Here is a 24,699-nt window from a genome sequence, read left to right as displayed (position 1 = left end):
TCTTGATCTCCAGAAACCCTCAAGCACAAATATTGAGGAAAATTATCAGATACCACCTAGATCCCCCAATCTCAAACTCGTACCAAGATGATGATCGTTCCACGGCATCAGGCAACTCCTGAAGCCTCTAAATGTAGATCTATTCTAGGACTTGCCTTATATATACCGTCAGCAGAATAACTTACTAAGAAGAGTACGAACCTATGCTGTCTAAAAAGATCTCTGGTAAATTAAGAGGAGTTGTCAACATTGCTAGATGAAAGGAATTCAGCTGCAATCTCAAGGATTCTAAGGAGAACCTAAATTAAGCAAAGAAGTTCTAGTTTAAAAGAATTTACTGCCTTTACATATTGAAAGAATTTTTAACAGAGGTCTTTCCCTAGAGTGACAGTTTAGGATCATATATTTAAAGGATCCAAAATCCTGATTTGAATATCTATGGTCAGAAAGCACCTTTCCCACTACCATCATCCATTCTTCCACCCAGCCTTGGCTGATGAAATATAGAACACCTAAACTGTAAGCTTTCTTGAAACCTAGTCCACATCTTCGAATGTGTTTTGTACAGTCCTTAGCACAACTGGGCCCCAATTCCGACTAAATCTCTGGGGACTATCAGAACAGATGTATTAAACAATAATACCGCAGTACGCAGCTAGGACTAGAGTTAGCCAATATTTAATCCCCAGCAGTGCCTCAATGTTGCATGCTAGATCAGGACAGAATCCTAGAAAACATCAAGAAGCCAAAAGATTGTATTTCCAACTGATCCGGCATTTAACGTCAGAACATGGACAATCCAATCCTATGGTCAGCCTCGTCATCCCAAGGAGAACTCACAATGGGAGTTTAAGTAATCAGAAACAGATGGCATAGATTATTTCTACACCTAACCTCATACTGATATAGAACAGTTCCACTTCTTGCCTTGTCTCAGGCCAATTCCCAGCTTTTTCACATACCAAGCTCTAATGGAATAATTATGTCCGCTGGAGGCCCTCTGCCTTTGGAACAGGTTATTAGTCTATATACATTAGGGGGCAAATGGAGGAAACTTAGACATAATGTGAACTGTAGAACATACATGCAATCCCTCCGCTGACTGCCTATGCTTGATTTCTGTTTTCTTCTTTGGTATGTTTAATTTCTAAACTCTTCCAAACATTTTTCCAAAAAAAGATGGAGTAGGCGGAGAAAAAGAAATATTTTAAAATGTTAGAGGTAAGTTTCATTCCTGAAGATTGGGACCAAAAGAAATTAAGATACAATCTCCATCCTGACACAAACCAATTTGTTTGATCGTCTCTCACTAGTCCACTTTCTGATGCATATTTTTTGCTCTTTCCCCTGGGTTTTTTTCCCCCAACTCCACTCAAGTTTATATTCTACGATCCCCTTTTGAAAACATCCTCTACTTCCCTACCACTTTCCTTCCTTCGCTTCCAACAAGAACAGAATCCTTTCTAATGGAATCATCATTTTCATTTTATGCACAGCGCAGATGTTAAGAGTAAAACTGACTAGACCTTCCATGAATTTTACTCTAGTGCTACTGTGGTCCCGTTCTGAGCGAAAATGCTGGATACTTGTAATCCTGAACCCAATTTAATCCTTCCCCTGATACCTATCTCCCCACTATATCCTTTCAGCACTCTAGCTCCAAATGTAGTCACCAAGTCTGAGCCCAGAGACTGGGCATGTGTGATGCTGATCCAGAGAAACCCAGACTTTAACATAGATACATAGATTATAACTTGTTTTGCTATAATGAATTTTATACTCAGCTATCCTGTTGTACAGCGATAAACTGGAAACTGGTAGTGAAGAGACAATGTAAGACAGACACAGCAGTCATCAAGTTCAAACTGGAACATTAAAATCTGTTGAACTGGGAAAGTGTAAATTGACTATGACATCCAGCTTAACCTTTGACCCTTTCACTTTGTATGGAGTTACACTGAATCTAAACTTCTATCTGGAGAGCCACCAGATATAGACTGAAACACCTTGAACCAAATTCATCCCTGGTCCAAAGTCAGAAAAGTTAAATCAGGATGTCTTGATCCCATACAGCCAATAATTGCTTACATAAGACATTAAGAACGGCCATACTTGGTCAGACCAAGGGTCCATCTAGCCCAGTATCCTGTCTTCCGACAGTGGCCAATGCCAGGTGCCCCAGAGGAAATGAACAGGTAATCATCAAGTGATCCATTCCTTGTCAGCCATTCCCAGCTTCTGGCAATGCTTCTGCTTAACAGATCTCAATACACATACAGTGTAGCAAAGCACACATCTCTTTCTAAGTTAAAGATTTATGTACATAAGAAAATATACTCCTATTTTATACATCATGTGAATTCACATACGAAAAAAAGTGAAAATATTTGATGTACATAACATATTTAAAATCAATTACAGGTTATTATGGAAATGGTGATCTTTTAGCATCAACTTTATAGTCAAATAATTACAGCTTAGTGAATATTTCACAACAAATAAGTGATCCATTGATTTTGCCTCATATTGTACATAGACTATCCACAAGCAAATCCTCATTTCCTCAAATTCGTTAGTCAATTCTAAGTATAAATTCCAAACAGTGCTCCAAGTCTTTGATTGTCACTATTTGAGCTATGTTGATTAGTTGTGATTTGTCAGATAACTCACATGATACTGCTTCCTGATTAGATGAGTAATCAAGCTTTTCTGACGCAAATAATTATCCATGCAAATTTCATTTTCCTGTGAATACTTGAGCATGTAACTTGGAAATCCACTTTCCACAAACATACTTACCAGTAAAACACAAACACATTCACAAAAAGTAAACATAAAGGGGACACGATCATGGCCAAAGCAAGTTCATTTGCAAATATGAGCAAATATTCATGATTTTTTCCCCTCCTCACTATTCTCTCACTATACAAATAATAAAACAAGGGGCAGTATACAATGCGGTCTTTTGTAAGTCTCCAGTTTTTGTTTTTTTTTTAAAACATGGCCTCATTGCACCTTTTCCACTACAGAAATTATATAATAGGTCCAGATTGTTGGACTCTTACTCTCAATGGTGAGCACTTACTCCCACAAGTAGCTCCACTGACCTGAATGGAACTATTTTATGTAACTGCTTACCACTGAAAGAGGTATGTAAACTGGGCCATAATGAGTGAGGTAGCAGTCTTTAATGGTGTGCTGTCATACCACCAACAAATGATCCATCATGGATTATGGACCCTTTCAAATATTCTTTCCTCATCTATCTCATGTGTGCAAATGGGAATACAAACCCTACTAGTTTTTATATGGTTTTATTTTTTCTCATTGATAAGAGGAACTTAGTCAACATCTGATGAGTGCTTTATGGAGTAAAAACTAAGTAGCTAAGCAATCTCCTGCTAAGCAACTATTTCAATTACTTAAAATATAAAAATTTTAAAATGTACATTTGGTATTTATCATCATGACAAAAGCCATATACTACAAAAAAGCAAATTTGATAAACTAAGATTTCTGGATTTTTTCAACGTTTAAAAATAATTTGCTATCATTCAATAAATATTATCATAACTCACATGAAGTCTCAGATTTTTGTAAAGTCCTGTTTATAACTAGGGCCCTACCAAATTCACAGCCATGAAAAATGCATCATGGTCCATGAAATCTGGTCTCCCTCTGTGAATACTGGAGTTTAGTGTGCTTATACCCTATACTATACAGATTTCATGGGGGAGACCAGTGTTTATCATATGGGGGGGGCCTGACCCAAAGGGGAGTTTCAGGGGGTCATGGTATTGCCACCCTTACTTCTGCACTGCCTTCAGAGCTGGGCAGCCGGAGAGTAGCAGATGTTGGCCAGGCACCCAGCTCTGAGGGCAGCACCATGACCAGCAGTGCAGAAATAAGGATGGCAACACCATACCATACCATACTACCCTTACTTCTGTGCTACTGCCTTCAGAGCGGGGCAGCCACAGAGTGGTGGCTGCTGGCCAAGGACCCAGCTCGGCAGGCAGCAGCTCAGAAGGGTGGCAATATCATACCATGCCACCCTTACTTCTGCACTGCTGCTGGCTGCGGCTCTGCCTTCAGAGTTGGGCTCAAGGCCAGCAGCCGCCGCTCTCCAGCTGCCCAGCTCTGAAGCCAACGCTGCCCCCGCAGTGCAGGAGTAAGGGTAGCAGTACCGCAACCACCCCACCCCCAACAATAACCTTGCGGCCCCCCCCACAACTCATTTTTGGGTCATGACCCCTACAATTACAACACCGTAAGATTTCAGATTTAAATTGCTGAAATCATGAAATTTGCGATATTTAAAATCCTACGACTGTGAAATTGACCAAAATAGACTGTGAATTTGGTAGGGCCCTATTTATAACCTAGCTTTATACCTTGGTAGTCTGTGATATAAGGAAGTTAACTGAATTGTATAAGGTCACAAAGAAAATCAAGTTGGGTTTGAACTGAAGACCTTCCAGGTCCATAAGCCTTTGCCATAACAAAAACACTGTCATACCATGCAATAGCTGTTGTATATGTGAGATCAGAATACATCCACAAGTACTGTTGCAAATACACGGGCAATGAGTTCTGTACATCTGACTTGAGCGCTCAGATTTTTCCCACCTTTAGCAAAGGGAGTGAAGGCTCATTCATGATTTACAAAGGGTACTCAAACACAATGATGGCTATGATATAACAATTTACATTAACAGACTGATTAAATGAGTAAGATAAAAATATTTCAACTCATACTAATTTATTCAAGTGGATTAAAAGTCCTGCAAGTTGCTACCTGAAAGCAGTAACAGATTTCTGAAGTATGGTAAATACAAATTTACATTAATAATCATCTGATTTGAAACACAGAATAAGTTATAAGGTTTGTCTGGAAAAGAAACATTGTCTCTAGTTTTCATTTAAGTTGCCAACAATGTTGCCATTGTCACAGAATTAATGTCAATGTGATAAAAATCTAGTTAACATAATTCTGTAACATATATACTCTAAAGATACACATTGTTACAATTAGGGCTGTTGATTAATCGCAGTTACCTCACGTGACTAACTCAAAAAAATTAATTGCAATTTAAAGAATTAATCGCGATTAATCGCAGTTTTAAAATCGCACTGTTAAACAACAGAATACCAATTAAAATGTATTAAATATTTGGGATTTTTTTCTACATTTTCACATATATTGTATTTTGTGTTGTAACTGAAATCAAAGTGTATATTATGTTTTATTACAAATATTTGCACTATAAAAATGATAAAATAAATAGTATTTTTCAATTCACCTCATACAAGTACTGTATTGCAATCTCTTTATCATGAAAGTGCAACTTACAAATGTAGATTTTTTTTTGGTTACATAACTGCACTCAAAAACAAAATAATGTAAAACTTTAGAGTCTACAAGTCCACTCAGTCCTACTTCTTGTTCAGTCAATTGCTAAGACAAACAAGTTTGTTTACATTTGCAGGAGATAATGCTGCCTGCTTCTTGTTTACAATATCATCTAAAAGTGAGAACAGGCATTTGCATGGCACCTTTGTAGCCGGCATTGCAAGGTACTTTTGCGCCAGATATGCTAAACATTCGTATGCGCCTTCATGCTTTGGCCACCATTCCAGAGGACATACTTCCATGCTCATGACGCTCCTTAAAAAAATAATGCGTTAATTAAATTTCTGACTGAACTCCTTGCGGGAGAACTGTACGTCCCCGGCTCTGTTTTATCCGCATTCTGCATATATTTCATGTTATAGCAGTCTTGGATCATGACTCAGCACATGTTGTTCATTTTAAGAACACTTTCACTGCAGATTTCACAAAACGCAAAGAAGGTACCAATGTGAGATTTCTAAAGATAGCTACAGCACTCGACCCAAGGTTTAAGAATTTGAAGTGCCTTTCAGAATCTGATAGGGACGAGTTGTGGAGCATGCTTTCATAAGTCTTAAAAGAGCAACATTCCAATGCAGAAACTAGAGAACCCAAATCACCAAAAAAGAAAATCAACCTTCTGCTGGTGGGATCTGAAAATGAACATGCATTGGTCTGCACTGCTTTGGACTGTTATTGAGCAGAACCCATCATCATGGAAGCATGTCCACTGGAATGGTGATTGAAGCATGAAGGGACATATAAATCTTTAGCGCATCTAGCACGTAAATATCTTGCAATGCCGGCTACAACAGGGCCATGCAAACACCTGTTTTCGCTTTCAGGTGACATTGTAAACAGTAAATGGGCAGCATTAATTGCACTGTAAAGTGGGCAGCATTATCTCCTGCAAATGTAACAAACTTGTTTGTCTGAGCGGCTGGCTGAACAAGAAGTCGGACTGAGTAGACTTGTAGGCTCTAACATTTTACATTGTTTTATTTTTGAATGTAGTTGTTTTTGTACATAATTCTACATCTGTAAATTCAACTTTCATGATAAAGGGATTGTACCACAGTACTTGTATTAAGTGAACTGAAAAATACTATTTCTTTTGTTTTTTTTACAGTGCAAATACTTGTAATCAAAAACAAATATAAAATGAGCACTGTACACTTTGTATTCTGTGTTGTAATTGAAATCAATATATTTGAAAATGTAGAAAACATCCAAAAATATTTAAATAAATGGTATTCTATTATTGTTTAACAGTGCAATTAATCACGCAGTTAATCACAAATTAATTTTTTTAATCGTTTGACAGCCCTAGTTACAATACTCGAGTATCCCTTATTAATAATCTGAGCTCTCTCAATGTTAGTATGTTATGCAAAGTTTCACTACGGTGGGCCTGCTTCTTATGAACCAATTTCACATCAAGTGTATTTTTTGGTGGTGATCAGGCTATGAGTTTATAAAATCTTATTCACACTGTAACAAACTAAAATAATTTCTTCAGTATAAAGTCACCCTCAAAATCTGCCAAATACTAATTCACTAATTTCATTATACCATAGCCAAGTGTTATTTTAGCAAATCCTGTCACAAACAAATCTGTCAATCTGAGTGCCTGCAGCCACACTCAAGTGGTTTCTTTTACCAATTTGCAGGCTTCTTGGCATATTTGGAAATGCCGGTACATTGAAATTTACTTGTGTGTTCACATTCATAGCACCTGGAAACTTGATATTTCAAACAGCAGTCTTATGCCCAGTATTTCTCAAACAACTCACTGGATTTGATTTCAGGTTATATACATTCGTTGGCCTTAATAAAATGTAACACTGTGAATTATCCATTTAGCCATCTGTAACCACACTCACCACATGACAATCTGAAACCAAAATGCAACTTGAGCTAATATGAACTCATTTAAATATTACCACAAACCAATTTTTTCAGCAAAAGTGAAAAACAGCCTATCCTGTTGTCTTTGCAGTTGCTAATAACTTTTAGAATTAAGCTGCTTGAAGTTGGTACCCAGATGCACGCATGTGTGTATTTCCATACCGAAATGAAGGGACTGTCGTAACAAAAAGGATAGAGACTTTCAGAAAGAAATCCAATATGAAGTGTCACATGATCCTTTGACTTAAAATGGTCTTTTATCCTTTAACATGTAACATTTATGCACACACCCATTATATTTATACTTTAAAAGAAGTTGACACATAGTGACAATCGCTTGTATGGACTCAAGCCTGATAAGCATTCTTCATGGTTACCCAGCACAACAATTCACATGATATTATGATACCTTGTTAAGACCATGCCACACTCACTCAAAACCACTACGACACAGGCAGGTAAAAGTGTGCCAGTGGTTTGCACTTACCTTCTTTATTAAGCCTCATAACCTCCCTGCTTTTTCCACCCTCTTTTCCAGTCTCTTCTAGATCTACACCTGCAGAAGAGAAGAGAAGTCAAGAGAGGGTCAAAGGGGATGTGTTTACTGGGGAGGGGAAGGAGTTAACAGTGTGTATGTGTTTAACAGTAAAAACCCAACTATCACCGTCACAGCACCTGCCTTGGAGTACCAGTGCCGGCCTCCTGCCCCCCTCCCCTGCAAGCGCATCTTCTCTTCCACCACTCTCCCCCATGCAACCGCAACCTCCTGCCCCCAGCCCCCTCCGAGCAGCAGCATCCTCCTGCCTCCCCAGCCCCCCTCCCACGCCGCGGCATCCCCCGGCGCCTCCAGCCTCCCAAGCAAGAGCATCCTCCGCCTGCCCCTCACCCCCTGCAGCTGGCCCAGCAGAGGTACCCAATACAGTGCCGGCAGCAGGCTCCGCGTACCCAGCACCTCCCCACACGCATGGGGACGGAGAGCTGTGCAGTGGGCGTGTGGGGGAGAGGGCAGCCCCTAGTGCGGCGGGGGGACAGCAGAGCCTCGGGCCTCCCCGCTGCCCCCATCACCCCGGGCGGCGAGCCCCGTCCCCCTCCTCCATGTGGGTGTCCAGGGGGAGGGGAGCAGCATGGGGAGCCCCGGGCAGGGCTCCGTGTCTGGTGCTGCCCTTACTGTGCGGGAGGGCGGCGCAGTACGCGTGCGAGGGGGCGGCCTCCCGGACCCAGGCGGCCCAGGGCTGGCCCAGGAACGCCTCGGGACTGGGCACGGGCCGCTCCAGGGCCGCCATGGCGCCGCTCCTGCTCCTGCCTTCTTGTTGCTTTTCCCGTTTCCTTCGGCACCAGCAGCGAGCGAGCGAGCGAGCCAGCCACGGGATTCGAGAACGCCGCACGTCATCCTCGGGACGTTCCGCCGCCCACACGGGGGTAGTGTCAGCCCCTGCTCCCTATCAGATCGGGCTCCCCGCCTCGCACCGCGCATGCCCGGCGCAGCCGAGCCTGCGCTCTGGCCACCGCGAAGCCTCTGCCTCTGCCCGGAGCCGGAGGGGGCATTGGGGAGGGGGACGCGCGAGGCAGCCGCGGGAGCGGGGCAGGGACGCCGGCGTGGAAGGGCCACGTGCAGCCCAGGGGCGGGGGAAGCCGGGGTCCCCGGGGAGGCTGCTGGGTTCGGTGGGAGCAGCGGGCGCTAGGGGCTGCGTGGGTGAACCGCGGGCTGCAGGGGGCCCCTGCCGTCCCCTCGTTTGTCGGCGCTGCGGGGAGGGCGTCTGTAAAGGGCAAGCCTGGAAATCAGAGACAGCGGGGTGACCGACACGCGGCACGGGGGAGAAGGCTGAGGAGACACGGCTGAGAGGCATTACCAGGCAGGGAGCAGGAGGCTTTCTTAAATACAGCGCCCAAAGCAGTGCCCTCCCGCCTGAGTATCTGCTGCAACAAGGCTCAGAAACGTGCTCAAGGGACACATCGCTCAACCTGGACATGGCCAAGGATTCAGGTCCCCACGGCCGTGTCTTCACTGAGTTTTTCCCCGCGAACTTCCCCACAGGCTCTGAGCATCTAGCGCCAGGGGTTAGAGCTGCACCAATGTTGGGACAAGGGCTGAATGTGCCCAGGGAAGATGCAGTCTACATGGAAAACATAAAACATTCGTTCATGTTTTGTGTAGACTGTGTTAATGTGTTTAATAAATGCATGTGAAAAACACTGTTTTGTGACTACAAGTGTCATATTGGCATCTCCGAATGACAGCCATCTACTACTACACAAAAACTTTGGATTTCAATTAATAGGGGGTGGGAGGGTGTTGAGGACTTTTAATCACATAGCTTTGCATAGACCAAACTATAACAACAATACTACTGTCACCACTGTTTTGGTGTCTGTAAGTGCTAGGCAGTGCTAAGTTTGAATTCATGCCTCTTATATTTTTGTTGTTTTTGAATGTATTGTTTTTAGGTCTTGTCTACACTACACAGCTTTGCTAAGAAAAGTCAACTTTTGTTGACAAAACAGTGGAGTTATACACACTACAATGCTCCTCCCACTGATTTAACTCTCCTGCTACGCCAAAAAAATAAAATGACCTGAACAAGAGGCGTAAAACTTTTTGTGACAAAGTTAGATCAACGCAGTGTCAGTGTAGATGCTGCGCTTGCTTCTGTCGCCCTAGTTAGCCTCCAGGAAGTGTCCCACAATGCCCATCATGACCACTGTCAGCACTTTGAACTCCATTGCCCTGAATGTACACAGGCATTCGCCCCTCCCCTGTTTAAAGACTGAGGAATTTTTGAAATTCTTCATTTGCTCAGCGTGGACAGTTCGTACAGCATCTTCCCAGCTGACCATGCCAGCTTTCTGCAGTAGATGCACTCCCGCATGGAATACACTGGAGCTGTTGGATTTGCTGCGTCTGTGGGGAGGGAAGGCTGTGCAGTTGCAGCTTCGCTCCAGCCGGAGGAACTTTGATACCTACAGGCAGATTGCTAATGGCATGCAGGAGAAGGGGCACAAAAGGAACATGCAGCAGTCCCATGCTAAGATCAAGGAGCTGAGGCAGGCATACCAGAAGACAAGGGAGGCCAACTGTTACTCTGGTGCAGCACTGAAGACATGTTGCTTCTACAAGGAGCTGCACGCCATCTTCGGTGGCAATGCTACCTCGACCATCAAGAGCCCTGTGGATATGTAGGGGGGATTAGAAGCAGTGGTCAGCAGAGTCAAGGCCGAGGACAAAGTAATAGATGAGGAAGTGGAGCTGGAGAAAGATGTGGAACACAGGACAGTCAGTCCCTGCACTGCGGCTCTGGCGTGCCTGAAGCAGGGGGCATGAGCTCTAGTAAGTATACATTTTGCTTTGATACTGCACGCTGAGAGGAGATTGAAGTCTCATTTACTTTGTTATATGGTAGAGGAGGGATAAGGGATAGAAATTAACAACAGAGCCTATGCAGCTGTGCCCAGCGGAAAAGTTGGTTAATGTACACCGGGATGACCCGGGAATCCTCCATAGGGATCTCTAGGAAACTTTCCTGTAGGTATTCTGTAATCCTCTGCCAAAGGTTCCTTGGCAGAGCTGCCTTGTTTCTCTCCCCACTGTAGGGAACTTTGCCGTGCCAAACAGCAATTATTTCTGCAGGGACCAGAGCAGCATACAGGCAAGCAGCATACAGACCCAGTCTGAAGCTGCACGCATGCAGGAGATGCACCCTTGCATCCTGGGTTACCCTGAGGACTGAGATATTGGGTTTGATTACCCCAGCCTGTGGAAAAGGGTGCCAATATTCAGAATACTCTCCTTAGGCACATGCAGTGACCCTCTTTGCAAACCATCCAGACCCTTGTCCCTTCTTGCCCATTCCCCCTTCCCAACCTCCCCCAACTTCCCCGAACTCACCATATTCCAGACTCTCGCCGACTGTGTGCTAGCAAAGGGACAGTGAGAAAGAGGCGCATGTAACTTTTGTGATTCACTGCTGTGAGCTAACTCACAATACTGTTTCTAGAAAAGGAGTACTTGTGGCACCTTAGAGTCTAACAAATTTATTAGAGCATAAGCTTTCGTGAGCTACAGCTCATTTGCATCTAATGAAGTGAGCTGTAGCTCATGAAAGCTTATGCCCTAATAAATTTGTTAGTCTCTAAGGTGCCACAAGTACTCCTTTTCTTTTTACAGATACAGATTAACATGGCTGCTACTCTGAATAGTGTTTCTGTTCATTGTTTCTTTGGCTTCTGCAGATGTGCCCTTGAGGACCCACTTCTCCACACCGGCAAAGCGCTTCTGTCAGATAAGTTGGTGAACCAGGAGGGGTAAGAAGTCTATATTTCACAAAATGCTGCAGTCAACAGATGCAGCATAGAGCAAAACAAGAGCATGCAGGGAGACAATCAATGGAAGATTCAGGCTGGATAGCCTGGAAAGGACACAGGGACAGGAGCGGATGATAAAGCTACTGGAGGGCCAGAGAGAGATGCTCAAGTCCCTCATTACGCTGCAGTCTGAGCACATCCATATCTCAGTGCCCCTGCAATCAATACAGAACTTCATTCCATGCCCTCCCCAAACCCTCCCCTCCCCCATTCCTTGCATGTTCCTAGTCCCTTGGAGTACCCCATCCACTCCACTCCTAGGGACTGGTTTCACAATGAAAGCTGGAGTGACACACAGCTATAAGAGCCTATAACTGAGAGTCTGTTCCTTATTACTATGTCCCCTGTTTAACAAAATGTTTGTGTTTTGTCCTGTTATTAAACTTTAATCTTTGAAATAAAATGAGGCTTTATTTGCGTCATACACACATTAGTTGGTAGTAACATTCAAACACAGTGGCTATAGGCAGGAACATGTGCTCAGTATGATTAACACTCAGGAAGCAAGCACTACAGGGATCATTCAAGGTGGCAAGTAAATATTGCCTGGCGGAATGCATCACATAAATGCACATTACTAGAAATCATTGTCAAAATGCTCCTTCAAAGCCTCCCTAATTCAAATAGTCCCCCTCTGTGCCCCTCTAATTGCCCTTGTATCTGGATGCTCAAAATCAGCAGACAGCATATCTACCTCAGCACTCCATACCTTGGGAAACTTTTCCCCCTTTGCTTCGCAAATGTTAAGCACAGCAGGCTGCAATGACTATCGAATATTTTTCTCATTGAGGCCTATTCTGCCAAAAAGGCAGCGTCAGCAACCTTTTAATTGGCCAAAGGCACATTCAACAGTCATTTGGCACCTGCTGAGCCAGTTGTTGAAGCACTCTTTGGTGCTGTCTAGGCTCCCGGTGTAAGGCTTCATGAGCCATCGGAGCAGGGGTAGACGGGGTATCCCAGGATCACTATGGGCATTTCCACATCACCCTTTTTAATCTTCTGGTCTGGAAAGAAATTCCCAGTGTGCAGCTTTCTATATAGTCCCGTGTTCCTAAAGATGTGCACTTCATGCACCTTCCCTGACCACCCCACACCGATGTCAGTGAAATGGCCCTGGTGATCCACCAGTGCCTGCAAGACCATGTCAAAATAGCTCTTTCGATTGATGTACTCCATTGCAAAATGGTCTGGGGCCAAAATCGGGAGAAGCATTCCATCTATCACCCAGCCTCTAAGCCATTGAGTATTTCCTGCATATTACCGAGAGTCACAGTCCTTTGTAGCAGGCGGTGATTAATGGCCCTGCACACTTGCATCACCGCAGCCCCCATGGTAGATTTTTCAACTCCAAACTGATTCACAATTGACCGGTAGCAGCGTGGAGTTGCCAGCTTCCACACAGTGATCACCACTCACTTTTCCACAGTGAGAGCAGCTCTCATTCTGGTGTTCTTGCACTGCAATGCTGGGGCAAACTCTGCACACAGTTCCAGGAAGGTGGATTTGCACATCTGAAAATTCTGCAGTCTCCACTTGTGCATCATGATGCAATCCCACCACTTAGTGCTTGTTTCCCAGTCCCAGTAATGATGGTCCACCATGTGCAGCTGCTCCGTGAATACCAGCAGCCATCTTGAATTATTTATTTCCATGGCAGACAGCAGAGCAGGCACCACAAATTGACTTTCTGATTTGCAGCTCATGAAATACTGTAGGACCAGCAGCATTGAGTTCATAAAGCTCATCACCAGATTGGTCAACAGTTCAGGATCCACGCCGTCAGATTGTGGGTGCACAGTTAACAAGGGCTGTTGTAAAATGGCATAAAACGAAGCTGGAAGCCCATGGAATGATTGGATGGAAAGAACTGCATCATGGGATGGTAACCACTCCCCCATGATGCACCGGAATCCGTTCCCAGAGCTCCAAGCAGCAGAGGGTGGCAAGCTGCACAGTGGGATAGCCACCCACAATGCAACACTCTCTCTGTCAATGCAAGAGCACTGACTGTGGACACACTCTGCCGACACAAGGGGCATTGTGTGAACATGTACAACCGATGTACTTAAAGTGGCTTATGATCATTGATGTAACTTAAGTTGACTTAACTCTGTAGTGTAGACATGGCCTTAGTCTGCAATTTTGCCAACGTATCATTTCAAGTGGTTCCTTAGACCCAATTCTCTAAACCAATCCTGAGATTTTCAGCCTGTATGTGCAGATCTGTGGGAAGTATATGGACTATTCATCTGATTACAGGATTTTGACATTTTTGTGGTTCTTAATTACTTTACCTCTCTGAGAGTGGTAGTGAGTTCTATTGCATCTTTAAGGCATATCATGTAACCCTATTGATCCAATTTATATTAATAGGGCCAAATACTGCAAACACTACATGTGAATGATTTTACTCATGTAAGTAGTCTTTGACTTCCCATATGTATATGTTTAGCAATTCCTAATTCTCTTACACCAGTTTTACAACATAGTAACTTCAATGGAGGTACTGAAGATTTAAGATGAAGTAAAATTTTCTAGAATTTAACCTATTAGGACCAGATTCTGATTGGCCTTTATACGGGTGCATATTTGGGAGAAGATGCAAGGAGCCTCTGCTTCACACACACAATATCAAATACATATAATGTCAAAATACACACACAGTTTTTCTATAAGCAGCTGGAACACACATGGCTGGTCCTCAGTACATAAAGGCTTTATTCAGAATCTGTCATATCATATTATGAGACCTGTCTGGGCAAAGATGCCTCTAGGTACTACCACGTTGGCTACAAGGAACTACAAGAGCACACACAAAAGAATCAGGGAAGCGGAAGAAACTCCAGAGTACGGCTCAAAGAAGAAATGTAGTAAAATGCATAAAAAACAGCAGTGGATCAAAATATCCAAAGACGTTTTGTATGCTTCTGTGCACTATACATTGCCAACTACAAACTCATTGTACTAAGGCTAAGAGTATTTTCCAAGCATGCAATCAGAAATCAGAAAGAACAAATCTTCACCTCCACAAAGAAAAATAAGAACATATCTGAAAATGAACTACCTCACTACAACATGCTTCTGAAATTCAGTCATGGTTTCAACAGCATTGCCACCACAAATGGAAAGAAAGTACGAGGTGTGTGTAGAAAGCCTTAGTCAAGGTAGTCTCAGTGGGAAAGCAAGATGGGATTCCCTAAGATATATCTTTAGCTCAGTAAAGGAGAGAAGCAAAATTCACTATTACATAACAAACTTAGTCCTGAGTGACATGTGTGTGTTAATAGTCAAACAAAAGTCATACTTATCAGAGAGCAGCCAACTAGTCCTATCTAAACAAGTCATACCATATCACAACAGACAACATATCACACTACACAACCTCTATGGATTACCTAAGATATATATTTTGGGGACAAGATTCAAAAGAAAGCTATGATAGCACCAGAAAACCCCAATAAATAAAAACCCAGTTAACATTTCTTAACAAAGTGTATAGCCAATAGCAAACAACACTAAACACTGCCACAAGGTATACAAAGAATCGAGGGCAGCAAAGTAATTCCTAACCACACAACTGGAGAGAGGTGGGAGGGAGAGGAGAAGACTTCAAGTGTAAAGGAAAGAAAAGGGAAGAAAAACAGTTTGATACAAGGTTCCAGAGTAGCAGCCGTGTTAGTCTGTATTCGCAAAAAGAAAAGGAGTACTTGTGGCACCTTAGAGACTAACAAATTTATTTGAGCATAAATATAGTAGATTTATATACACAGAGAACATGAAACAATGGGTGTTATCATACACACTGTAAGGAGAGTGATCACTTAAGATGAGCTAATACCAGCAGGAGAGCGGGGGGGTGGGTGGGCAGGGGGAAGAAAACCTTTTGTAGTGATAATCAAGGTGGTCCATTTCCAGCAGTTGACAAGAACATCTGAGGAACAGTGGGTGGGGGGGAATAAACATGGGGAAATAGTTTTACTTTGTGCAATGACCCATCCACTCCCAGTCTCTATTCAAGCCTAAGTTAATTGTATCCAGTTTGCAAATTAATTCCAATTCAGCAGTCTCTCGTTGGAGTCTGTTTTTGAAGTCTTTTTGTTGTAATATTGCAACTTTTAGGTCTGTAATTGAGTGATCAGAGAGATTGAAGTGTTCTCTGACTGGTTATGAATGTTATAAATCTTGACATCTGATTTGTGTCCATTTATTCTTTTACGTAGAGACTGTCCAGTTTGACCAATATACATGGCAGAGGGGCATTGGTGGCACATGACGGCATATATCACATTGGTAGATGTGCAGGTGAATGAGCCTCTGATAGTGTGGCTGTTGTGATTAGGCCTTATGATGGTGTCCCCTGAATAGATATGCGGACACAGTTGACAACGGGCTTTGTTGCAAGGATAGGGTTCCTGGGTTACTGGTTCTGTTGTGTGGTATGTGGTTGCTGGTGAGTATTTGCTTCAGGTTCGGGGACTGTCTGTAAGCAAGGACTGGCCTGTCTCCCAAGATCTGTGAGAGTGATGGGTCATCCTTTAGGATAGGTTGCAGATCCTTGATGATGCGTTGGAGAGGTTTTAGTTGGGGGCTGAAGGGGATGGCTAGTGGCGTTCTGTTATTTTCTTTGTTGGGCCTGTCCTGTAGTAGGTGACTTCTGGGTACTCTTCTGGCTCTGTCAATCTGTTTCTTCACTTCAGCAGGTGGGTATTGTAGTTGTAAGAATGCTTGATAGAAATCTTGTAGGTTTTTGTCTCTGAGGAGTTGGAGCAAATGCGGTTGTATCGTAGAGCTTGGCTGTAGACAATGGATCGTGTGGTGTGATCTGGGTGAAAGCTGGAGGTATGTAGGTAGGAATAGTGGTCAGTAGGTTTCCGGTATAGGGTGGTGTTTATGTGACCATCGCTTATTAGCACCATAGTGTCCAGGAAGTGGATCTCTTCTACATCCATAGTGGCCAGGATGGTGTTTTCAGGAAGATCACCGATGCATTGTAGTTTCCTCAAGAACTCAGTGGTGTCCCGAAGATAGCTGGGAGTGCTGGTAGCGTAGGGCTTGAGGAGGGAGTCTACATCGCCAGACAATCCTGCTGTCAGGGTGCCAATGCCTGAGATGATGGGGCGTCCAGGATTTCCAGGTTTATGGATCTTGGGTAGCAGATAGAATACCCCAGGTCGGGGTTCCAGGGGTGTTTCTGTGTAGATTTGTTCTTGTGCTTTTTCAGGGAGTTTCTTGAGCAAATGGTGTAGTTTCTTTTGGTAACCCTCAGTGGGATCAGAGGGTAATGGCTTGTAGAAAGTGGTTTTGGAGAGCTGTCAACAGCCTCTTGTTCATATTCCGACCTATTCATCATGACAACAGCACCTCCTTTGTCAGCCTTTTTGATTATGATGTCAGAGTTGTTTCTGAGGCTGTGGATGGCATTGTGTTCTGCACGGCTGAGGTTATGGGGCAAGTGATGCTGCTTTTCCGCAATTTCAGCCTGTGCATGTCAGCGGAAGCATTCTATGTAGAAGTCCAGTCTTTTGTTTCGACCTTCAGGAGGAGTCCACCCAGAATCCTTCTTTTTGTAGTGTTGGAAGGAAGGTCTCTGTGGATTAGTATGTTGTTCAGAGGTGTGTTGGAAATATTCCTTGAGTCAGAGACATCGAAAATAGGATTCTAGGTCACCACAGAACTGTATCATGTTCATGGGGGTTAAGGGGCAGAAGGAGAGGTCCCGAGATAGGACAGAGTCTTCTGCTGAGCTAAGAGTATAGTTGGATAGATTAACAATATTGCTGGGTGGGTTAAGGGAACCATTGCTGTGGCCCCTTGTGGCGTGTAGTAGTTTAGATAGTTTAGTGTCCTTTTTTTTTGTAGAGAAGCAAAGTGTGTGTTGTAAATGGCTTGTCTAGTTTTTGTAAAGTCCAGCCACGAGGAAGTTTGTGTGGAAGGTTGGATTTTTATGAGAGTATCCAGTTTTGAGAGCTCATTCTTAATCTTTCCCTGTTTGCTGTAGAGGATGTTGATCAGGTGGTTCCGCAGTTTCTTTGAGAGCGTGTGGCACAAGCTGTCAGCATAGTCTGTGTGGTATGTAGATTGTAATGGATTTTTTACCTTCAGTCCTTTTGGTATGATGTCCATCTGTTTGCATTTGGAAAGGAAGATGATGTCTGTCTGTATTTGTACGAGTTTTTTCATGAAGTTGATAGATTTCCACTCCATACGGCTAAATGCAGTGCCTTGCATAATGACAGGTTTCAGAGTAACAGCCGTGTTAGTCTGTATTCGCAAAAAGAAAAGGAGTACTTGTGGCACCTTAGAGACTAACAAATTTATTTGAGCATAAGCTTTCGTGAGCTACAGCTCACTTCATCGGATCCATTCAGTGGAAAATACAGTGGGGAGATTTGTATATACAGAGAACATGAAACAATGGGTGTTATCATACACACTGTAAGGAGAGTGATCACTTAAGATGAGCTAATACCAGCAGGAGAGCAGGGGGGGGGGGTGTGGGCGGGGGGAGGAAAACCTTTTGTAGTGATAATCAAGGTGGGCCATTTCCAGCAGTTGACAAGAATGTCTGAGGAACAGTGGGCGGGGGAGGGGGGGAATAAACATGGGGAAATAGTTTTACTTTCTGTAATGACCCATCCACTCCCAGTCTCTATTCAAGCCTAAGTTAATTGTATCCAGTTTGCAAATTAATTCCAATTCAGCAGTCTCTCGTTGGAGTCTGCCATAAACTAAGAAAAAAGGAAGGGAACTTTCCAACTTTAACACATGGCACTAATCTACATGCTGCTTACAATGTCGCATTGCAGAGTTACAATCCATGCTCTAGCAGAAACAAAAATCAGACCATATGAAGGAAAAATTAGCATAAACTGAAGATGCAATATATACTGATTCCATCTTACAAACCTGGAAAGAAACAAACCACAGCCACCCAGAAAAGAGAAGCTTGGCCAGAAAGTTTCTAAGGCCTGGGCAAAGAAATTCAATCCCCCTTCCTCATCAAATGCACTCAGCATTATTAAAAAGAGAGACAGTATTAGACTTGGAGGTCCCACTAGAAACCACTAAGCCTCCTGGCCATGCTTATAACAATACAGGAACTTAAAGAAAACTGTCAGAAGCCTAAAATCAGGAAATCACTTAGACCTGATAATCGCAAATAAGATACTGAAACAGAGTATTGATCACATTCAGTAAGCACTTCTGAAGTTATTTAACCTCATCCTCCAGTCTGGACATTTAAGGACATTCCTTAAGATATCATCAGATCAACTAATTACCCCAACGCACAAAAGCAGAGATGCCCTCAGCCCGAACAATTGCAGACTCATCTGCTCTAGCAGTAACAATAAGCTGTTCTTAGTATAACAGTCTCAGTAAGAGAATAATTCAATATCTGACCAACAACATCATAATACATATAAGTAAGATTTGGTTGAGAAATGAACAACCAATCAGATCTTTACACTGCAGATGCTCAATAATATATATGTATTAAAAAGGAATATATTTGTCTGCTTTATAGATATTTTTAAAGCTTTTGATTGAATCTGGCACCCATTACTGAAACTTAAATTGCTACAGAAAAGAACTGGTGAAACACATTTATAACATAATTAAATCCACATATCAACCCATCGAATGTGGATGAAAATGGCCTTGTAAATAAGACACTGGGCTAAGACTCAGGTAATGTGGGTCTAGTTCTTGGTTCTGTCACAGACTTCCTATATGATCTTGGACAAGTCACTTAGACCTGGATCCACAAAGGGACTTGTGTGTTTCACTGCCTAACTTTTAGGTGCCTAGAAAAATCACTGGAACAACAATGGGATCCCAAAGCCTGAGTTAGGTACCTGTGCTCCCTATACAATGAATGGGGAGAGATAGGCATCTTAGAATGGGATCCACAAAAAACAGCATGCTAGGCAGGGAGTCACCTGAGCTAGCCAATGGGAGATGCCAATAACAGGGGTGTTGCCTAAACTGCTCCCCTCTAATGGAGTTAGGTATGTAAGTCTTGGCCACAGGGAGGTGCCCGTCTCTGCCTGCGATCCACAGCTGTGAACCCCTCTCCTGGAATCAAAAGATTCAAGCACCTAAGCCATTCTTGCAAGAGTCATCTAAGGAGGGGAGTAGTGCCTCCCTTACCACTTATAGCCTCACGAAGAATGTGGAAGACCCAGGTTTAATTCCCCCCTCTACCTGATGGAAAGAAAGGATTTGAACAGGAGTCACCTACAGCTCCGGAGAGTGCCCTAATCACTGGGCTATGGGATCTCTCCTGCTGAAGCTGTTTCACTTTGGATAAATATTTTTTAAAAATCACTGGGTCAGAGAGAAAAAACAACACTATACCCAAGTTGTCTGCAGTGTAGTTGAGCCATGTTGGTCCCAGGATATTAAAGAGACAAAGCGTGTGAGGTAATAACTTCTATTGGCTCAACTTCTGTTGGTGAAAGAGACAAGCTTTCGAGCTTACGCAGAAACCCGAAGAAGAGCTCTGCGTAAGCTCAAAACCCTGTCTTTTTCACCAACAGTACAAGATATTACCTCACCCACCTTGTCTCTTTAGATCCAGGTGGTTAAGGCAACCACCTAGAAGGCTGGATACCTAAGTTCCAATTCCTCTGCTCCGATGACCTCCTCCCCTCCGGACTTTGAACAGGACCCAATCCAGGAGGCATGAGCATACTTAGCAGATTCGGCCCCGCAGCCAAGACAGGTGTTCCACCCACAATCTTCCCCTGATTTGAGGATCCTGCTGGGGCTTAGGTGTGAGATAGGCATCCAGACACCTCAAGTGAGATAGCAGTGCGCATGCCTAGAGATGGAACTGTAGGCACCTAGGGGACTTTTTACAACAAAAAAATTAGGTGCCAAGTGAGTTTAATAGCGTGCAAGATTAGGCAGCGGCCAAGTGGAGATTTTGTGAATCGTAGTGGTGCTTACAACTGGGATTAGGTACAGTACTCCAGTCCATTTGTGGATCTGGGCCTTAATCTCTCAGCTCCCCCTATAAAAATATGCATAACTATACTTTCTTTCCCCATCCTTTGTCTTATCTCTTTAGATTGCCAGCTCTTCAGGGCAGGAACTGTCACTCACTATGGGTATGTCTACATTGCAATTAAGCACCCACAGCTGGCTCGTGTCAGCTGACTTGGGCTCATGGGGCTCAGGCTGCCACGTTATAAAGCGGCTGTGTAAACATAGGCTCAGGCTAGAGCCTGGGCTCTGGGATCCTGCCCCCTTGTGGGCCTGTAATCTACTCTTCAGTTTTATAGCCCTGCAACCTCAGCCTTGCAAGCCTGAGTCAGCTGACACAGTCCAGCCAGGGTGTTTAATTGCAGTGTAGACATACATGATATGTTTTTAGAAAGCCTAGCACAATGGGTCCCTGTTCTTGGTTGTAGCTCCTAGATGATACGGCAATACAAACAATCATAATGTAGGATAAAAATTAACTACATGCAAACAAAGTCCTTCAAGTACAAAAGAATAAAATACAGAGGTAACATTAACCCTATCCTTTTCAACACATTGGCCTTTTCATTCTACTAGAGCAGTCCCCAAACCTAGGATCTCCACTAGGCAACTGAGAGACAAGGTTATATCCTGCTGACCTAGTCAATACGCCTACTAGAAATATAGTGCAATACTTGGGCTTTACCTGGCAACCATAAAAATAAAAATCCTGAAACTTCAGAAAAGGCTTGAAAACAACCAAAACAAACTAAAGCCTCAATTCTGCCCTTCAGTCTTTACTTCAGTGGAGATTCATCTGCATGGATCATCTTGTAGGATCCAGACTTAAAATACAACAGATATAGAAAATACATATATTTATAATATATTACACATATTGTAATATACCTTATATAAATGCACTAGGGGAGCTCCAAATTGGCTATAAAATATTACAAGGAACAGCTATGTGAATCTTCAATGTCATAAAGAAACTCATGCAATCTTTTAGTAACAGAATCACTATGATTTAGTAGTTTAGGAATAGATTTGTTACGTACTGTATTTCTAGGAATCTTACTTAAATATGGGTTTGCCATAAGAGGAACTTAGTCCTGCATGGGTAGGATGGATTACTTTTAGAGGCCGGGCTGGTTGTCTGCTGCCTGTGAAACCCACTTTAATTTAACTGTGGATCTCTTACAGGGAAAGCAAGCTCTGGCAAGCAAACTAGCTCTCAATCAGGAAAGGATAGGAACCTCAATCCCTTACCAAATTTTGGGAAACATAAAATTAGAATTTCTTTTTTAATTGCTTGCACTATCTTTAAAGTCTATATTTATGCTCTTCCGAGTTTACTTAAGGTTTGGATTGTCTTTTTATAAAGATCCTATATGTCCTTCCTGGGAACATAAAAATTCTGTTTAAGTTTAAAGCTCCATCTTGGGAAGAGATTTCAGGGGTGAGAAGCTGCAAAACCCACCACACAACCCTGCAACACTCTGATAAAACTATTGCTCAGACTATTTTACAGCATACCCATTCTACTAAGTGGTAGTTAAATCTGTGGCTCATCCACATGGAATGAGATAAAACCTCAGTAAAACATCTACAGTTTTGTAAGCAAATATTACCCAGAAATTTCAACAACAACGCAGCAGCTCCAGAACAATATGAAAACCCCACTTATTTGACCGAGCTTTCCTACAGTAAAATCATACCCCCATCCCCCACCAGCCAGAAGTCCAGTCCCTTCTGACTGGGAGGAAGAATGAGAAATATATCTGTGTACTTGTCATAATTCTAGGAGGTTCTCAGATACTGTGTGATGGGCTGCCACGGAAGAACCTAGATAGATTAATTTAACAGACACTTGCTGCAGAGGAGAACTAGATGGATGCCCTCCCCTAAACCATATACAGAAAATAAAAGTAAACTTCTGGTGCCATCTCAAGCAAAGCAGCCAACGCTCCATGGATTGCAAACCGCTAAAGGATCAAAAAGTAAATCCAAATGAAAATATAATTCAGCCCTACATAGCATTATTCCCTAGTCTCAATAGTACTGATCTACCAACACATGATCCAAACAGCCTCACCCAAAACAAAATGATGCTCAAGACCCAAGACCAATATCTAAAACACCAATATATGAATCAGTGGGAAGCCAAATTAAAAAAAAACCCAAAACAAGCTAAACTGCCACTGATCCCTGCACAGAATGATCACACAAGCAGGCTATGTCACTACAGTAAAAAGTGAAAAGCGAAAGTACACCGCCACCAAATACAGAATTAGTGACCATCAACTAGAAATGGCTATGAGTCAATGCACATTTCATACAAAAGAAGAACAACTGTGGAATCAGTGTACCAGAAAAAAGATTGAGAAAGAGAGACACTTTCTTTTACAGTGTCCAAAGCCCTGTTCTGGAGAAATTGTACGTACCTCTGTTAGATTCTTGAGGGTCTCTTTTACATTTGTGCAACAAATATGTAGCTTGTCATGTCAAGATCAGTCTAACTGAAGGAAATACCACAAATTGTATGCAAAGCTACACCTACCCTCATCATATGTACAATTCTGTTTTCCTGTGTTGTGAATTGTGGGATTGGTATCCAAAAGGCACTGCAGTGAACCATTTTAGAAAAGCATATAGTGTGGATGTGGGGCTGCAGTGCAAGCTTTTTTAAGCTGATTCATAGCATAGGGAACTTAGTTGATAGTTTTCAGAGTAGCAGCCATGTTAGTCTGTATCCGCAAAAAGAAAAGGAGGACTTGTGGCACCTCAGAGACTGGTGCCACAAGTACTCCTTTTCTTTTAGTTGATAGTGAAAACGTATCATTTATAAATCCACACAAATATACAAAACCCCCCAAACAGTTAGGTCTCGTCTATGCTACACAAATTTAATTTGCACAATCACAATCTTACAGGTGGTAAGACACTTTGCATCCATGCCCCAAAATGCCCTACGCTGTCTAAAAATAGTAGAGGAAATAGTTACCTTTCAGTAAGTTAAGAAAACAGTTAAAATTTAACTGGTGCAGTTTGAACCATGCAAGTGTGGACAGAGTTAATTCACCATCTGATTCTAACGGTCCTTCAAGGACTGTCCCAGCACTGCTAAGATTTTATCACTTGTCTGGGAGCAGGGACGAGGTGGCTACCAAGAGACCCACTACACCCCTGCTTTTCTTGCAGTTCTTTCAGCAGGCAAGCCTCGTAGCCTAGTGTTCACTGGCTGAGGCTGCCCTCTGTGCCCCTGACCATGCCTCCCATATTATCCTTCCCCTAAAAATGTCCCTTCACCCCTCGTCTCCACCAGTGCCTTTAGCTCTGGCCATCTTCAGCAGTGAGCTACAGTTATCTGTCAGCTGCAAGTGCTCATCTGACAAATCACCAGAGTTTAATCAAACCAGGGCTTGCAGTCAGCAAACTTCTTCAGTTCACAATCCGAGAGGCCTGGTTTGATAAACACAGGTGGTTCATCAGGCTGGGACTGTCAGGAAGGCTTGGGAAGAGGGCCAGAGTCTAAGGAATACGTTCATCATAGAAAATGCATATGTAGATATTTGACAATGTGGCTTTTCAGGGGGATGGGAGGCACAGCTCAAATTACTACCTACATATGTACAATTCTGTTTTCCTGTGTTGTGAATTGTGGGATTGGTATCCAAAAGGCACTGCAGTGAACCATTTTAGAAAAGCATATAGTGTGGATGTGGGGCTGCAGTGCAAGCTTTTTTAAGCTGGTTCAGCCAGCTAGTGTGGATGCACTGAATCATTTGTATTTTACCCAGTTAAACCCAATATGGTGGCTATTTTTATCTAAATAGTTTTTTTAGTATTGAACGGTGAATTGAAAAAAATGTTTAAGATCTAGAAGCAGACATGTAGCAAGCCAATCGAGACACTGGAGGCTGAAACCAGCATCCTTCTAAAAAAGATGATGCAGTTCTCTGGATTTTGGAAGATGTTAAGACACAAAAATTGTAAGCACAGAAAGTAAGCCAACCTGGCGGTTATCTTATGTCTGTGAACATGTAACTTGCCACTTTGCCAAATTTTGT

The 24,699-nt window shown here is 42.9% G+C and overlaps 1 protein-coding gene across 2 annotated transcripts in view; it reads right to left on the bottom strand.

Annotated features, from left to right (window-relative positions):
- ATXN7L1 (ataxin 7 like 1) overlaps positions 1 to 8,744 on the bottom strand; it is a 203,598-nt gene extending 194,854 nt beyond the window's left edge. For both annotated transcript variants that reach the window (XM_084624839.1, XM_084624838.1), the window contains exons 1-2: positions 8,469 to 8,744; positions 7,788 to 7,856 (exon numbers count right to left, since the gene is read on the bottom strand). In XM_084624839.1, the coding sequence (XP_084480965.1) occupies positions 7,788 to 7,856; positions 8,469 to 8,583 (184 nt within the window). In that variant the 5' untranslated portion in view covers positions 8,584 to 8,744. The remainder of the gene's footprint in view (positions 1 to 7,787; positions 7,857 to 8,468) is intronic.
- Positions 8,745 to 24,699: the final 15,955 nt, after the last annotated feature.

Source organism: Lepidochelys olivacea (assembly GCF_965140295.1).
Source record: "Lepidochelys olivacea isolate rLepOli2 genome assembly, chromosome: 1".
NCBI lineage: Eukaryota > Metazoa > Chordata > Testudines > Cheloniidae > Lepidochelys > Lepidochelys olivacea.
This window is presented reverse-complemented; position numbering and strand designations above follow the sequence as displayed.